Source organism: Panulirus ornatus, chromosome 27 (assembly GCF_036320965.1).
Source record: "Panulirus ornatus isolate Po-2019 chromosome 27, ASM3632096v1, whole genome shotgun sequence".
NCBI classification, from domain to species: domain Eukaryota; kingdom Metazoa; phylum Arthropoda; class Malacostraca; order Decapoda; family Palinuridae; genus Panulirus; species Panulirus ornatus.
This window is the reverse complement of record NC_092250.1, coordinates 19166132-19185066: the sequence shown is the minus strand read 5'-3', so window position 1 is coordinate 19185066 and position 18935 is coordinate 19166132. Positions and strand designations below refer to the sequence as shown.

General features: G+C 41.3%; 1 protein-coding gene across 10 annotated transcripts in view; it reads right to left on the bottom strand.

Annotated features, from left to right (window-relative positions):
• Rho1 (ras-like GTP-binding protein Rho1) overlaps positions 1-18935 on the bottom strand; it is a 61314-nt gene that overhangs the window by 14021 nt on the left and 28358 nt on the right. For 5 of the 10 annotated variants that reach the window (XM_071678318.1, XM_071678320.1, XM_071678317.1 and 2 more), the window contains exon 2: positions 14254-14729. The exons of 2 other annotated variants lie outside the window; for them this stretch is intronic. In XM_071678318.1, coding sequence (XP_071534419.1) covers positions 14254-14332 — 79 coding nt within the window. In that variant the 5' untranslated portion in view covers positions 14333-14729. 3 more of the 10 variants (XM_071678323.1, XM_071678325.1, XM_071678326.1) reach the window with 3 other exon arrangements.

The window sequence follows — 18935 nt, the reverse complement described above, 5'->3', positions numbered from 1 at the left end:
TCAAACATAGGTGTGTCTAGTCCACCCTGATTTGAATATTGAATCAAATCTCTGCTACAAGAGACGTTAGGTACAGACTACTAAGTTTTTGATAATCTTTGACTGGTATTTCACATTGTTTACATTAATCAACCCCGTATTTTCCCAAATACTCATAAATCACACCATTATCTCCTTTAGTGACAAAATCACCACTAGCTCATTTAACTATGCAAAATAATACAAAAAACCAACTTGTAATCTACTTCTTTTCTGTTCTCAAAATAACCTAAAAAAACCACTGTAAAGCAAATTCATTAAATATCTAAACTTAGTTCGCAACACAGCTAACCTGCTACTTTCCAAAAAATATTACTCTAAATCATACGGCATATGGAATGACTTACTAGGTTGTAACAATAGCAGAAAGAAATACCACAGATACGTGTAACAAACTACTTGATAAATGTTTCACTTCAATTCCAAAACCAACATTAATTGCAACTGCTCAGCAACGCAGTAAGTTTACAGATCTCTCTCTCTAAAAATCTTTCAACTCCTACCTCATTAATCCATTAGCTTCTGCTCTCTTTCACTATCAAAAATAGCCTCATCAAGACCCAGTAGTCCATTGCTGTTAGATCTTGGTTGTATTCAGCAAGTCTAAATTAATCCTACTAGACACAAGGTGTCCAATGGTATGAATTTCCTTAAAATCCACGTTATTTTTGCACTGTCCCTAAACTGACACATTACCAGTCCAATAAACAAAGCATAGCATTTGAATATGGTGCCAGTTACACCAGAATGAGTTAAATATGCTGATGAGCCATGAAGCATTTTAACCAGAAAGTTATTCAAGATTCGGTAATTAAATCAAAAGTTAACACATGAAACTAAAATATGTGCAGAAGAGGCTGATAATGATAAAGGAACTTGCAAAAAATCACAGGGAAAGACAACAAAAGACTAATCTTGTGACATGAGACGTGATTACGATTATGTGACATGACTGAAGTACACAAGATTGTACATGGATTAGAACTACATATTCCGAATGACTTTGCTGAGCTCGACACTGGGACAACGAAAGGTTAAAAGAACTACATACAAAGATCCTGCATCATACACAATGAAATAAAGTGTGCATGGCGGCAATTTCACCTAAAAAGGATAACTTTAATGCCAATTATCAAACCATTGATCAGACTCGTTGGTCACACAGTAGGGCACTAAATGAGCCAGCATAGGCTTAATGCCCCAGCTATCCTGCACCAAACCTAACCCAACCTTAAGGTCGGCGGTGCTATGAAAAAATAAAATTATTTGCGCATCTGTTACGTTCATAACTCACTATACTAGACACTGAGGAATGTTAAAATTGCAAACATAATTTTGCGATAAAACAAACTCTGAATGCTGCAACCACTCCATCTGCTGGTCATGTAACAACTTGTTATAATTGTAAAACCCTAACCCAAAAATGTCAATCATGCTGGACAGCCGTATATTACACTGGTCAGCACAAAAGGCTTAACTGTCGTGTCTCATCATCTTACTATCTAGTGCAGAAATCCGAATTTTCAAAATATTTTCACCGAACAATAAAACTTTTAGGTATTCCAAAATGGCAGTGATCATAATAAAGGGTATTTTTTTATGTTTCATACGAAGATCAGCAGGGAAAGCCTGGTATAAGGTTGGGGTGGGGGGACTTGCGAGACGGGATCAGAGACTAGACAGCCGTTATGGTCGGCATCTTGAGAGATTGTGGGGAACGCCCCGCCCAACACTATACTTTACCCCACTTTAAGAGCCTTTCCTCACCGTAGTTCCCTTTCAAACCACTTAAACGGTCACCTCGCAGCAGTATCAGCCTTCCTGCACCGACAAATTTTAGGGGCAGCCTCTTCACTCGGTCACCACTCACAATATCCCCGAGTCCAACAGGTCAGTGGCAACAGCTCAAACCAACTTTTCGAGGCCTGGCACATCACTCACAACTAGAAGCGTTATCACACTTGTCGTATAGTCCCCGGTCCGACCCAAACCCTCCTGCACTTCAGTGCTCCACTCTGGCTTGGCCCTAGCCTCTCATAAGCCACAAACGCCCTGCTATACCTCGGATTATCGGGGAAGGCGACGCGTCCGGGATCCAATATGGCTGCTGGACCACACCTTTGGGGGGTTTTGGGCGTAATGGAGAAGGAATGCGTGACGTCACTCCCACAATCCCTCCACATCAGAACAAGTGAGACGCGCGCACCATCAACCTCACCTTAACCTACACTTAATCTACTACACCATTTAAGTCTTAACTTCATAATATATCCAAACCAATTTATTGCTTTCCTCTGAAACAGTAGTACACAATGCTTATCTACACTCAAGTGCAATCAGGGTTACAACTTGTAATCTATTGATCTTAACCGTTTACTGAAATGAAAGACTGGCAACATTATTATGTTTACAATGTATGATGAATCACCTAATACAAAGGATTACATGACATTACTTAAATAAAATAACAACCGTTTAAAAAGAAGTATTTTGCTGTGTTACTACTAAGGAGCACCGATGGAAAGAGACACTGTGCCATGAAGAGTAGATAAATCTGATGTAAAACGCAGTATTGCACCTCGAAACTGCTGGCGTTGTAACTCGCTACACTTTCAGTTTTCTCACAAAGAACTGAAAGTGCAAATACTATGGGAGTAGTGGGTGTTATCTATAATACAACTTGTAACTTCATATGGTTAACTGTTGCTTCCGACGGCCTTACTCATTTCTAACAAAGACAAATCCAAGACATTCTTGCTACAGCCATCTTCCACTTCAAAGCTGCCTTTACCTCTTACCACTTCCCATTTTCTACACAGCTTAAGTCATCAGTCACTTAGGGGTACTCGTTCATATTCTGATGAGGTCATGTCGCATGAACCACTGCATATGTAATGTTGAGAGAGTACACTTCCATGAGAAGTGGGTCACTAAGGCCAATCGCACACCACCAAAAGTAGTTTTAATCCGGTAATGCAACTTGTTTACATTAACTACAAGAAAAAAAATATATATTATATATTATATATATATATATATATATATATATATATATATATATATATATATATATAAGGGGGCCAGGTGAGGATATTCCCTCAAAGTCCCAGTCCTCTGTTCTTAACGCTACCTCGCTAATGCGGGAAATGGCGAATAGTATAAAAGAAAAAAAAAATATATATATATGTATATATATATATATATATATATATATATATATATATATATATATATAATCCTATGAGTCCATGGGGAAAATGAAACTGCTTTCATTAATGAATAAAAAGGATTACAACATCCTCAAGAAACTTGCTCCAAAGAGGCCTCGAAGTTGCAGAGACCCATAATGAGGATGCATAATAGTAATAATAATAATAATAATAATAATAATAATAATAATAATAATAATAATAATCCCAGCTTGTCTCCTAAACAGTATTTTCGCATGTTCCCGTTTTAAAATCAAGACGATAAAACATGTGTAAAATAACACGGGTTCTAAAGTTATCAAGAGAAAGAAACTGGTAGGAGTTTAAGACAGCACTCGAATGAATACTTATTTCAATATGTAAATAGACACCAGTTACATACATACAGACATCGTCAACTATCCGCTCATCTGACTTTCGACAAACTGTGAGGATTTTAGGAAAGTTTCGCCGTTTTCATGTGTTTTCCTCTAATTTTAGTCATATTTCCTGAATAATCCAAAACTCAAATTCTTCCATCCGTTCTCGGTATGGAAGCCATAGTAATCTTAGATCATAAGCCGCTTCGCTAACACTTGTCTTGGCTGAAATTTGGCCAGTTGTTTAATTTCTTTCCATCGTTATAAATGTCGACGTGTGTCATTCCATTGTTCATGTGAAGCAGTGAGGACTGAGCCCGTGGCCTGCAACCTTACAACCCTTACTCCGGAAACGACCCCTCTCAATACTCATCGATGACGTCATATATCAACGGAACTCTGGGTTTTAAATATATATATATATATATATATATATATATATATATATATATATATATATATATATATATATATATATATATATATCTTAATTCACTGCTTCGGCGAACTTTCTGGTAAGAATATTTACATAAAAGTTAGTGCGGTTGTATATGCCCACACATGCAAAATTACATACGCAACAACTTTGAACAACACACTACATCACTTACTATCCCTAAAATAACCCAGGATAACTCACAATTCACACAGCACAGCACAGACATCCCTGATCAGCGAGTAAAACGATACACAAGCAGGAACTACAGACAATCACAGATAACAGACGCCCTCAGCAACATAAGAGACAGAATCCGACATGCAAAAATGAACACTAGATCCATGATAATGCAGTACACACCCGTTATGACGGGCAAGGGCAAGTTCTAAATGACCCAATGAACATTTACCACCAGATGAGGCTATTACCTGGCCTCCCTCCCGTCAAGCCCACCTTCAGCGAGGGTATTTAGCCAACACAAGAATGTAAAAAGCCATGCTTAACCCCAAAGCCAACCTAGGTTACACGGACCTGCAGTGGATACCCATGTACTTCGCTTAGGTCAAGTTTAGGGATTAAGTTAACCTTTTACGAAGCGAGACATTTAAACACTTGTACTTTATATATATATATATATATAGTAGGCCATTATATTAAAATAGTTAATAAAATAAGACGAAGGTTAATAAAAATGCTGAAAGCATCACAAAACAATTAATATTTACAACGAAATTTGTACATGAAGTTACATGTATGGTAAACATTCACTTCTAGTCACCAACAAGAGTAATATTATACGAGATACTGAAGAATGTGTTGGTAACTGTTGGTACCAGATGAATGGTCCATTCAACACGACCAGCACGACGGTACGACCCTTGATGACGACGGTACGACACTTGAGCACGACGGTACGACCCTTGATGACGACGGTACGACACTTGAGCACGACGGTACGACCCTTGATGACGACGGTACGACCCTTGATGACGGTACGACACTTGAGCACGATAATACGACCCTTGATGACGACGGTACGACCCTTGAGCACGGCGGTACGACCCTTGATGACGACGGTGCGACCCTTGAGCACGGCGGTACGATCGTAGAGCAGGATGGTACGACACTTGGGTAATGAAATGAGACTTATGTTGATAATAACATCGTTAAAGTCGAAGCAGTGATTATCAAACTGTTACTACTACTACTACTAGAGAGAGAGAGAGAGAGAGAGAGAGAGAGAGAGAGAGAGAGAGAGAGAGAGAGAGAGAGAGAGAGAGAGAGAGAGAGAGAGAGAGTTCACTGACCAATTAGCGGTATCCAGTTTCCTGACGTCAGGTAATCAGAGCTGACTACTCAAGAGGGTCTTGGTGAGGAGGAACTGTACGTGAGGTTATCTTGTGACGGGTTATCATGAGACTGGTGTGTGTGTGTGGTTCATGTCTACAGCCTTTCTACAGTTAACTGATTCGATATAACATCTTATTTCCGTAGCTTTCTTGTCTGTCTTCTGTGCTGTCATGCATATGATCATGTGTAATCATTCACACACACACACGCACACACACACACACACATATATATATATATATATATATATATATATATATATATATATATATATATATATATATATATATATGTTTTGAAATTGTTTGGGCACATGGAGAGAATGAGTGAGGAAAGATTGACCAAGAGGATATATGTGTCGGAGGTGGAGGGAACGAGGAGAAGTGGGAGACCAAATTGGTGGTGGAAAGATGGAGTGAAAAAGATTTTGTGTGATCGGGGCCTGAACATGCAGAAGGGTGAAAGGAGGGCAAGGAATAGAGTGAATTGGATCGATGAGGTATACCGGGGTTGACGTGCTGTCAGTGGATTGAATCAGGGCATGTGAAGCGTCTGGGGTAAACCATGGAAAGCTGTGTAGGTATGTATATTTGCGTGTGTGGACGTATGTATATATATATATATATATATATATATATATATATATATATATATATATATATATATATATATTTCTTTCATACTATTCGCCATTTCCCGCATTAGCGAGGTAGCGTTAAGAACAGAGGACTGGGCCTTAGAGGGTATATCCTCACCTGGCCCCCTTCTGTTCTTTCTTTTGGAAAATTAAAAAAAAAAAAAAAAAGAGAGAGGGGAGGATTTCCAGCCACCTGCTCCCTCCCCTTTTAGTCGCCTTCTACGACACGCAGAGAATACGTGGGAAGTATTCTTTCTCCCCTATCCTATTATCCAGGGATAATATAGTTGTGGGAGTATGTGATAGAATGTAAGAAAGTAAATTCTCGATTAATATGGGTAAAACTGAAAGTTGATGGAGAGAGATGGGTGATTATTGGTGCATATATATATATATATATATATATATATATATATATATATATATATATATATATATATATATATATACAGTGTCCCAAAAAATGTACTCACTTTCTGACACCCTATAATAGAACTTTCTTTTTCTAGAAATCAGCTGTAGGGTGTCAAAAAGTGAGTAAATTTTTTTGGGACACCCTGTATATATATATATATATATATATATATATATATATATATATATATATATATATATAAACTCCTTTCATCTGCCCAGCTAGATAGCACTGGCCTAAAAAGTCTACACCACTGCCGTGATAAGCCATCCAGACCTGGCCAACCTGACCCTGCTTTTCTAAGGATTCCATTCTTCTTTTGTACTCCCATTCCTTAAAGACTCGAATTTTCTGTAAATTTGTAGTAATTAAATTTCTGGATGCTGTCAGTCTAACTCTCTTCAGACTATGACTTTTACATTCGATTCCTTTAAGGGATTTCAATTCCCTTCATGAATTCTGATACTTTTTGCGGATCCTGTCTTAATGTGGCTTTTCTTCTTCAGTGCTACATAAATGTACATAACTTTAAAACTGAAATAGGTTTTGATTCCCATGAGCAACTGCAATTCAATTCAGATTTCTTTTCTTGGTCTTGATTGGTTGTTGCTAATAAAAATTCATCACACATGAAACCAAATGAAATACAATGAAAACTTGAGTACCGAACGTAGGACAACGAAAGAGGCGGTAGGTTGGTGGAGGGTGAATCATGGCGGCCTAAAGGTCGCCCAGGGACGCACCTTAAAATATTCTGGCCATGCATACCGCCTCACCCACAGTTCAGTCATACACAGCAATAGACCATCGGCTCCCTTCTACACTGGTGAACAACACATCAGACACACTTGGCTTACTGGTGACAGACTAGAACTAACCGGTAATTTAGACGTTTTTTTCCGATTTTATTTTCTTATCATGGAGATATTATAACAGTAACCTACTTATTCCTTCAGAAATTCTTCCATCAGATTATTGGCATTACGAAAATAATAGACCCGAGGAAATACAGGTGCTATAACCAAGTTATCCTATCAAGTATGTATTTAGCAGGATTTCAAAGTTCTGTTGCCACAAGCTGCCGCAATGTATTTCAATATATATATATATATATATATATATATATATATATATATATATATATATATATATATATATATATATATATATCCCTGGGGATAGGGGAGAAAGAATACTTCCCACGTATTCCCTGCGTGTCGTAGAAGGCGACTAAAAGGGGAGGGAGCGGGTGGCTGGAAATCCTCCCCTTTCTTGTTTTTTTTAATTAAGGAACAGAGAAGGGGGTCAGGTGAGGATATTCCCTCTAAGGCCCAGTTCTATGTTCTTAACGCTACCTTGCTAACGCGGGAAATGGCAAATAGTATGAAAAAAAAAAAAAAAATATATATATATATATATATATATATATATATATATATATATAATTTTTTTTTTTTTTTTTTTTTTTTTTAAACTATCTGCCATTTCCCGCATTAGCGAGGTAGCGTTAAGAACAGAGGACTGGGCCTTTGTGGAATATCCTCACCTGGCCCCCCCTCTGTTCCTTCTTTTGGAAAATTAAAAAAAAAAGAAAAAAAAAAAAATGAGAGGGAAGGATTTCCAGCCTCCCGCTCCCTCCCCTTTTAGTCGCCTTCTACGACACGCAGGGAATACGTGGGAAGTATTCTTCATCCCCTATCCCCAGGTATATATATATATATATATGTGTGTGAAGGCATGTACAGAGCATCAGATTGGGGAAGAGCAGTGTGGTTTCAGAAGTGGTAGAGGATGTGTGGATCAGGTGTTTGCTTTGAAGAATGTATGTGAGAAATACTTAGAAAAGCAAATGGATTTGTATGTAGCATTTATGGATCTGGAGAAGGCATATGATAGAGTTGATAGAGATGCTCTGTGGAAGGTATTAAGAATATATGGTGTGGGAGGAAAGTTGTTAGAAGCAGTGAAAAGTTTTTATCGAGGATGTAAGGCATGTGTACGTGTAGGAAGAGAGGAAAGTGATTGGTTCTCAGTGAATGTAGGTTTGCGGCAGGGGTGTGTGATGTCTCCATGGTTGTTTAATTTGTTTATGGATGGGGTTGTTAGGGAGGTAAATGCAAGAGTTTTGGAAAGAGGGGCAAGTATGAAGTCTGTTGGGGATGAGAGAGCTTGGGAAGTGAGTCAGTTGTTGTTCGCTGATGATACAGCGCTGGTGGCGGATTCATGTGAGAAACTGCAGAAGCTGGTGACGGAGTTTGGTAAAGTGTGTGGAAGAAGAAAGTTAAGAGTAAATGTCAATAAGAGCAAGGTTATTAGGTACAGTAGGGTTGAGGGTCAAGTCAATTGGGAGGTGAGTTTGAATGGTGAGAGGCTGGAGGAAGTGAAGTGTTTTAGATATCTGGGAGTGGATCTGTCAGCGGATGGAACCATGGAAGCGGAAGTGGATCATAGGGTTGGGGAGGGGGCGAAAATTTTGGGAGCCTTGAAAAATGTGTGGAAGTCGAGAACATTATCCCGGAAAGCAAAAATGGGTATGTTTGAAGGAATAGTAGTTCCAACAATGTTGTATGGTTGCGAGGCGTGGGCTATGGATAGAGTTGTGCGTAGGAGGATGGATGTGCTGGAAATGAGATGTTTGAGGACAATGTGTGGTGTGAGGTGGTTTGATCGAGTAAGTAACGTAAGGGTAAGAGAGATGTGTGGAAATAAAAAGAGCGTGGTTGAGAGAGCAGAAGAGGGTGTTTTGAAGTGGTTTGGGCACATGGAGAGAATGAGTGAGGAAAGATTGACCAAGAGGACATATGTGTCGGAGGTGGAAGGAACGAGGAGAAGAGGGAGACCAAATTGGAGGTGGAAAGATGGAGTGAAAAGGATTTTGTGTGATCGGGGCCTGAACATGCAGGAGGGTGAAAGGAGGGCAAGGAATAGAGTGAATTGGAGCGATGTGGTATACAGGGGTTGACGTGCTGTCAGTGGATTGAATCAAGGCATGTGAAGCGTCTGGGGTAAACCATGGAAAGCTGTGTAGGTATGAATATTTGCGTGTGTGGACGTGTGTATGTACATGTGTATGGGGGGGGGGGGGTTGGGCCATTTCTTTCGTCTGTTTCCTTGCGCTACCTCGCAAACGCGGGAGACAGCGACAAAGTATAAAAAAAAAAAAAAAAAAAAAAATGTGTGTGTGTGTGTGTGTGTGTGTGTTGCCGACTCCGCCTACTTGAGGTTACACCACGAGTTGTGACAAAGTCACCATTGTTAAAGGTTGTATGTATCATCATCAGTGATGTGGGTACACTATCCTCAAAGAACTTACCATTTCAAAGGTGTCCATCATACCCCTGCTATTGCGTTATATATTCTCAAGACCCCTTCGTCATTTGGTCCTACGATTTGTTCATATTAATAATAATAATAATAATAATAATAATAATAATAATAATAATAATAACAACAAATATAAGTGTAAGTACGTATTCCTAAGAGGAGGGAGCTGTATACTCGTGGGGCCCCGCCCCTCGAGCGAGTGCATGTGCATGAAGGATAGGCTATTTCGGGTTATGGGATCATATATCATGTATATATATGTATATCTTTAGTCTTTTTTTTGGGGGGGGGATGTATGTAACTGGATACAATACTTTGTGCTGTGACGAAGGAATTTTTCTTTTCATTCAAAGTTAATTCATTGGTCTTAACATCCTTTGTTAGGCCGACCGCCCGCCCGGCCGGCCGGCCACAGTGGCGACGACATTATCCTGTATGACTGAGTCATGGCGGATGAATCACGTACCTCCCTCCCCACTAGCCTCTCCCTACACACTCTCTGTCGCGTTGTGCTGGTTGCTCTGCCATAATAAAAGAATACCACTATGTGATCAATGAGTCGTCTTTCTATCCCTAGGGGAAAATGTGGGTCGATATTATCATAAAGGTGTACATCCCAGTTATCAAAGGCTCCAAAATCTCTGGCTTGGTTATACATTTTAAGCATAAGATATTTTTTAAGGTCTTATAATACCTCAAAACTTTAAAAGCAATTTCTCGAAACTAAGTGTTTAATTATGATTTCCTCAAGACGTTATCTGCGTACTCGAACACGAATAAAGAACCTCTCCACCTATTAACCTGTGATGTCAGGTATATGACCCCATGGTCTGTGAGGAAGAGTCCAGTTAGCTCTGGGATCAGTAACTGAAGGCACCGGGGAGGGCGAAGCTGCGGTCAAACCACCTCACTAGGAAATATTTGACAAGAGGGAACGGAGCTGAGCCGTGCGGCCCGCACTTTGGGGAACACCTTAAATAGTCCATACATTAACATCATATTACTCATAGATTGTGAAATTTAATGGATGTTAATAATGATGTGCCAAGTATCACCAGACATCACAGAAAAACTAAATATTTTCTCTCCTAACCTGAAAATGAAGTCGTCCACGAATATGGCAATGGTACTCAACAATAAATAATCCTACTGATCAACGAAATAATAGTCAAAGAAAAATCTAGAGAACATAAAAGTACAAGAAAAAGATAATAAAGAACGTGAAAGGGGTGCACATAGGTACGATGAAATATAAGGAAATATATGGAAAGAACAGGAATAAGTTTACGTGGCTGAATTAATTCTAGGATACAATAGTGTATGGGAATAACGAACAAGTTTTCACGATGACAAAGGATGTAAAATGTGCTTTGCAAAACGGAAGGATACACTTGAGTACTGAGTAGAGTTCAGGTTTTGAAAAGATCAGAAAATATCGTTATCAATTACTGTGAAGAATTACTGAGATTGCTAAGCTTTAAAAACGAAGTAAACATCCAATTGTTGCGTGGTACTTTTCCGTGCGAAGCTGGTAATATTGAGGCAATGGCCTTCCGTTTACTCTGGGAAATAATAATTTTTGAAAATAAAATATGGTATCTTCCTCTGTGGGAAAGCAAGGAACCAACTGGCCCCAAAACAACAACTCTTATTCTTGTCAACATGTCCATCTCTTGCCTTAACAACATGCAAGCAACATGAATACAAACACGGTGTTCATGACCTATTGGCGGGGGCAAGTGAATCCTGCCGTTATTATTTCTAGATAAACAGGTCCACAGAGGTAATGTTAACGCCTTTATCTCGTACTGTTACTATGGAAAGAATGAAAACCCAAAACGTAGTTGATTGGTTCTGACCTCTGGCCTTTCAAATCAAGGCATTTCCTGTCGAGATCAACTGTGAAAGTTCCCCTTACGGCTCCATTTTCTTTAATAACTTAAGCAGGATTGTACGATTTCAGGGTAAACTCAACCTACTGCGGTGGTAAACATCTTACCTCACTGGGATCTCACGATAAGACTAGGCTGAAGTTCATTTTCATTCCAGGTACAATAATCGTTGTTTTAGCATGTTATTGCGTAATCTCTCACAGTTAGTATGTGCAAAACGACACAAACAGCATCGACTGCCTGTTCTGCCTCGATCGGAGATTAAAAAAAAAGGTGTTACAGCCCAGAAGAAAATGGAAAATTGACTGCATCTTATCGAACCAAGCTGTTACAATCTCTCAGCTTATTTAATTTCATTTCTAATTTGGTCACTCAATGGGGCTGATCATTGCTATTTCAGTAATTGAACTGGGATGGTCTGACAATGAGACGGTTATAGTGGGTTTCTTTCGTGAATAAAATCTGTAAGAACTAAGCCAACATTTTCTTTAAGTTTAGTACCATAACAGTCTGATGCCTACATTTGAAAACATTGTTACATCTTGCTGGGCATACCAGACATTCCTTCCCAATCTCAACCAACTGAGAATGATGATACATGTGGGTACGACCCGTAGGGATGATGACATGATCTTTGACTTCTTGTACCGGGCCAGAGACCAGGCCATCCTCATACCCACAGGTCGTACCGTCGTGCTGCACCAGGGTCGTACCGTCGTGCTCAGGTAGTTAAAAAGCTTGGCTGTGCGACACTGGTCTCCAGTGACGCCACCCACTACACCCTAACTTTGCATACGCATTATACTTAAACATTTCAGTTTGATTTCTAGGAGACTATCACACTAATGTATCTTTTTTTTTTTTGTATACGTTCATAGTAGGGATCCATACGTATCAAGTAGTTTACATATACACAAGTATATGTCTGCATATATAAAATTTAACGACACAAAAACCATCATCATCCAGATTGGGCAACACAACGCAATATGTGGACGACCGTTAAGCAAATCCCAAACTGGCAACTCCTCCCCAGCTTGCCATCACTTGTAACGAGCGTCACATTTCGAGCTCGGTAGTAACCAAGATCGAAGCCACATATATTAACAAAGACACCGCTGTGATCACACGGCTTCTCCATCATTCCTCTTGCCGTTGCCTGGCATGGAGGCAGGAGTTGTATATTCCAGGAAGATGGAAAGTCGACTCCGGGACTGTATTAATCGTTTCCACATTATACTCGACGCATACATGATGATAACCTAAGCAACCTTCGGTAACTCGGCGAAATACACACACACACACACACACACACACACATATATATATATATATATATATATATATATATATATATATATATATATTTTTTTTTTTTTTTCATACTATTCGCCATTTCCCGCATTAGCGAGGTAGCGTTGAGAACAGAGGACTGGGCCTTTGAGGGAATATCCTCACCTGGCCCCCTTCTCTGTTCCCTCTTTTGGAAAATTAAAAAAAAAAAAGCGAGAGGGGAGGATTTCCAGCCACCCGCTCCCTCCTCTTTTAGTCGCCTTCTACGACATGTAGGGAATACGTGGGAAGTATTCTTTCTCCCCTATCCCCAGGGATAATATATATATATATATATATATATATATATATATATATATATATATATATATATATATATATATATATATATACGCTGGTTGCACACGGAAAGGTATATTTGCAAAATATTTACATCAACAAATATGTCAACAAACAAATATCCTTTCTACTGACCGAAGATGACATTTGAAAGTAATCGTAGTGAACAACAATAATGGGTTTCACCTTCGCCATCAGCAGTATTATCACACTTATAGCCGTCCCTCCCCCTACTTCGACCACACCCCAACTCCCAGGCCTCCATCAGCCAACGATCACCTTCCAAACGAACGCACACAATTAAAAATAACCTCTTCATTTCTTCCACTTATGGGTACATCAGACCCTTATATGTCGTACCCACGTCCAATGCGACCATACTAACTAGAGCCCTACTCTGCCACCATAAGTACATAAGTACTGCACACCACTCGTGGACTGATTACTAGTGCTGTACATTAACCCATTTCCGTTTAACCTACAGCATCCTGTTCAGTCATTTAACTCTTCGATTTCCATAATAAATCAACACTTAGAAATGTCGTATCTTGGCGAAATCTGCTGACATTCGGATAGTAATATTTCTAATAATTCCTTTGATCATATTATCTCAATCAGTTCCTTCTTACCAAACGAATATTTCACCTGATTTCAGTCGAAAACTTCTAGAGCTTTACATGTGGAGCTTAAGCATAAGTGAAATGGTAACAATCAATGTTCTGTGGTTTGTGTAGTGGCGAGTCGTGTGGTGCTGCCCTCCTGCGACACACACTGGAAGCACTGGCAATAACAAATGAATATTAGCACGAAAGACAGGGACAGGGTTAGCTGGGGAGACAGGAATGATTGAGCACATAGATGGAAGGGAGGATGACGGGGTGGATGGGTTGGTGGAAGGGATAGAAGATGGATAGGTGAGTGAGTGGAGAAAGAGAGAGAGAGAGAGAGGTAACCCACCTGTCTTCTCGGCGGTCCAGCAGCAGATGGCGGTGAGGTTGGGTATAGGGATGCGGATGTTGATCTCCCTGTTGGCCATGGTTGCTTGTTGGGGGGGAGGAGGGAGGTAACGCCGGCTCACCACCTGCGGCTCCTCGACCGGCTACACCTTAGTATGATCGTGTGGGACACTTGCTCACACTATACCTCCTGCTCACGGTATATCTTCCACCGAAAGTGCGACAAAATTTTCCAGGAACCGTCAGTTCAGTTATTCTCGTTTTCTTTTATCGCTCGGTACAGTTGCCTGGTGTCGAAGCGGTTCACTAATGACACAACGTCGCCTCCACTAACAGTTTGGTTGACCACTTTCCGACCACTGTCTCATAAGTGCGTGACTGTCTCTCCAACTGCTAGAGTGTGTGAGCATGTCGGCGCCCACCATACAGTTAACTCGTGACTGGCAGTTCAGTACAGTCACTGCCACACTCTCCTGCCTGTTGACATTAATGATAGTCAGGGATCTGGGTATCTCTGGCCCGCACACCAGACTGTGAGCAAAGGCAGGCCCCCTTACCTGGTGTCAAGGGTGACAGCCTGACACGGCACGGCTGCTAGGGTAGCTGGCTACAGACACTTGACACCGGTGACAAGGGTGCTGGCATGACAGTAGATACTCGTACCTAATATCCTCCTCCTACAGTTACCAGCAGTAGCCACCAGTACCCACACACACACACACACACACACACACACACACAATGCTATGTCCACTACACTACTACTAAGCCTACCATTACGTCCACTGTAGCACTATTTCCCCACACCAAAAAGACCTCTACTGCACTACTATCTTGAGTACGACGGTACGACCCTTTGGGTATAGCAGGGAATGACCTCTGACCTGACCCTCATAACAGGCAGGTCAAAGGGCAGTTCGTCATACCGTCGTGCTCAAGGGGTTGATTAGTTGCTTGGGCATCAGACCTTCACTCTACATGTGACCGCTACACTCGAGGTCATAAGATAAAACGAAGCTGCTGTTCGATAATGACAGAAATGGACGATGTCAAGAAAATTCCACAAGTTATCGTACCCGGAGCAGCACAGTCTGCCCCTCGCAGGAAGATTCCTGTGCGATAAAGCGAAGTTACGTGATATCTTGAACACTGGTTGAGAGAAAAATAAAGTAGGTTATCTTCAAAGGGAAATACAATTAGTGATGATCATAACAACGATAACAACTATTATTATCATGGTCATTAAGGTGTTCTGAAACACCTTCTTTATGTAACCACGTACATCTCAACACACCTGTTCATTCATCTGATTTACATGAGCGTTTCATGCATGTTGACGTTTTCCTTTTTTTACATATTTCATTTCTTTCTTAAATTCGTTTTATTATCTACTATTATCTGGTTTTATCCGGGGCTACACATGCTCGCTTCTCATTTATACAGTTAACCTGGGGAGTCCTCTATACAGTTAACCTGGAGAGCCATCAGACGTTTAAGAAAGCTTTACAGTTTTCTACCTGAATATATATTGTACTCCAGAGATTCTATCTATTATTATCATTAGTGTTATTATTACTCTTATTATCATTATTTCATGGCTATTTGTGGGTCTTCATTATGTAGGGGATGAACCACTAGCCTTGGCTGGGAGTGTGACGAAGTGAAGTATGAAGATTATTCATGACCATCACATGTCACACATCAACGTGGACGAAGACTGAGTAAGATAAGTACCTTGTGCATCCCGGTATGTATGGTGACATGCATTCATCATACACTTGTTCATAAGATGTATAATGATTTGTTTTCATCATTCATTTGATTATCAGATGTATAACGACTGTTGCATTCGTCATTCAATTGTTCTATCAGATGCACAATGATTGTTGTAATCATCATTCACTTGTTCATCAGATGTATAATGACTGTGTGTATTCATCATATACCTGTTCATCAGATGTATAATGACTGTGTGTATTCATCATACACCTATTCATCAGATATAATTACTGTGTGTACTCATCATACACCTGTTCATCAGATATATAATGACTGTGCATTCATCATACACGTGTAAGGTACGACAGCAGAGTGTGTGGAGGCAGTGGGTCTGGCTGGCCCACCAGGACTTGCTACATTTCCTGAGTTGGGTAATGTGGGTCGTGGGCTGGGCGGCCCACGACCTCCCCCGCCCGGCACTCGTGACTCTCGAGGTTCCTCTCCACCCCCATAGCTCCCCCAAGCGCTCCTCTGATCACTCATACTGTTCCAGGCCGCAGCCCAGACGACTACATAACCCTCCACAACCCTCCACTTGGTAGATATGTCTCCAGTGAAGCTATCTTAAGTCTTCCATTCCTTTTATGTCATCAGGTAACGACAGTTACGGATACACTGTGAACCAGGCCCTCCACGATTTCCTAAGTGTAAGTAATGGTCTGTGTTTACCTTGTGCCACCACCCCTGGAGTACAGCCTTGAGGCTTCCCAGCCGTTCCCAGCGTCAGTGTGGGAACCGTCAATAACCCGTCCACACTTTCCATGTTCGTAATTTCGTTGGTCGTGAAGTGTGAGGTTGACACGCTCGGTCCTTCCCAGTGAGCTTTTCAGTTTACATATACAGAGAACAGATAAACAAATATTTAAGATGGAGGCTTGAGTCATGGACTGAAGTCCACATCAAGGCCGGGCCTTAATCAAAATAGAAAGAGGTTAATGAAAGGGAGAAGGAGACAAGGGAAAGTATTTACGAATTTTGGAGGAAGTGAAGGAGGTGAAAAACGTTTTTTTTTTTAATTTTTTAAAATGCCAGGTCACAGTTATTGGGAAAGATATGAGAGGGAAGAGAATTCCAAAGCTTCGAGGTGTAGGGAAAGAAACAGTTATCAAAATGGCCCACCCTTGAATTCCCTGCGGCCACACAGTAATCATGTGACGCAGCAGCTTGCCGAGTATTGTGGGTCTAGCTAGTGGTGGGGGGGTACACAGCACGCAGCCAGCTCTCGGGAGGAAAAACCAAAATAACACTTGTAGAAGAGGGAAAGTGAACCAACAATACAGCGTAAGGCAAAAGGGCCAAGTTGGAATGTTAGCCTGGGAGAGCTTGTAAGTCGGACAACATTTGACTCAACTCTTACAAGTAAGGATGCAGACCTAGAACCACCCCAGATGTGACAGCAGTACTCCATACAAAGACCGATCAATCCTTTGCATAAACGGAGCAAATGTTCGTAAAAGAAATTTCAACATCGAAACAGGACTACCTGTTTCTTGGAGGCAGACTTAGCTATTTTCGTAATGTGAAATTTCCAAGACAGAGTGGATGTTACAGCACCATCAAGTACGTTCAACGAGTCAAGAGATGGAATTACAGAAAACTCAAAGGATAAAATTGAGGAATTTTCGATAGACAAAGGGTAGAGACCGGCTCTTGGAGGCATTAAACTTCACCAGATTTCGTCTATCTCATTGAGATATCCTGTCCACTGAGCATGACGGTACGACCCTTGAGGACAACGACGGTTCGTCCCTTGAGCACGACGGTACGACCCCCTGAGTACGACGGTACGACCCGAGTACGACGGTGCGACCCTTGAGCACGACGGTATACGACCCTTGAGTATAATGGCCTTGACCCTGACCGTGCCCTTAAGGGTCAGGTCAAACGGCAGTACAACACAGCAGAGGGAGGGTCGTAGCGTGGTGCTCGAGGGTCGTGCCGTACATGTACCAACTCCGGGGGTCACATGTGGTCACTGTTACCTGGGCCGCCCACTGACCTCACCACCGCCTACTGCATCACTCCCGTGTCCAGTTCTTGTTCTTATTATCACTACGATAATGGTAGTTGGTGGTATGACTGGTGACTATAGCTACAAACGACAAAGTAAATATCACCAACACTAGCCACCACCTGAAGGAGTCTGTCTGGCAGGGGCGTCAGCTGGGAGTCTGTCTAGCAGGAGCGTCAGCTGGGGGTCTGTCTAGCAGGGGCGTCAGCTAGGGGTCTGTCTGGCAGGGGAGTCAGCTGGGGGTCCTGGCTGTTGGCAGGTGTCATGATATTCACCTTGGGTCTCATTGCTCCTCTTGTGCTCTTGTTGTTGCTATTTTGCTGTAACTCTCTGACACGGGCACACATCTGCTACACACGAGGCGGATCTGACACGGGCACACACCTGCTACGGAGATCCTCAGGTGTTTGCAGACCTGACTCTTAACGTTGGAGAGGTTATAGAAAACGAGAAACTATAAAAGGTACAATGTTCCACGGCTTCGCTGTAGCAGGATATCAAGTTATCACAGAGGTCAGTCTTCGTGTGTACGGTCTGCAGGAGCCAACTGCGTGTCGTGGATCCAGACGTAAATGTGTGAAACACATCGAGACATCTTACGAGAACAGTGGACATAGATAGGGAAACAAAGGCGACCTGAGGAACAGAGATGGAGAGGGATGGAACACGAGAGCGCGCCGGATGGGTCTGACTAAAGAGAGATGGTGCCTCAGGAGATAACACAGCTTCTGATGTCTCCAAGAGAGACGTGGAGGAGGAACCACTCCAGATATGGGTGCAGCGATCCATACTGGGGAGAGCATAGCCTCGGCAGATGGTAAACAGCTACACAGAGGAAACATAGTGACGGCAACGATGAAATACGAACTCATCCTGAGCAGCACATTTAGTCA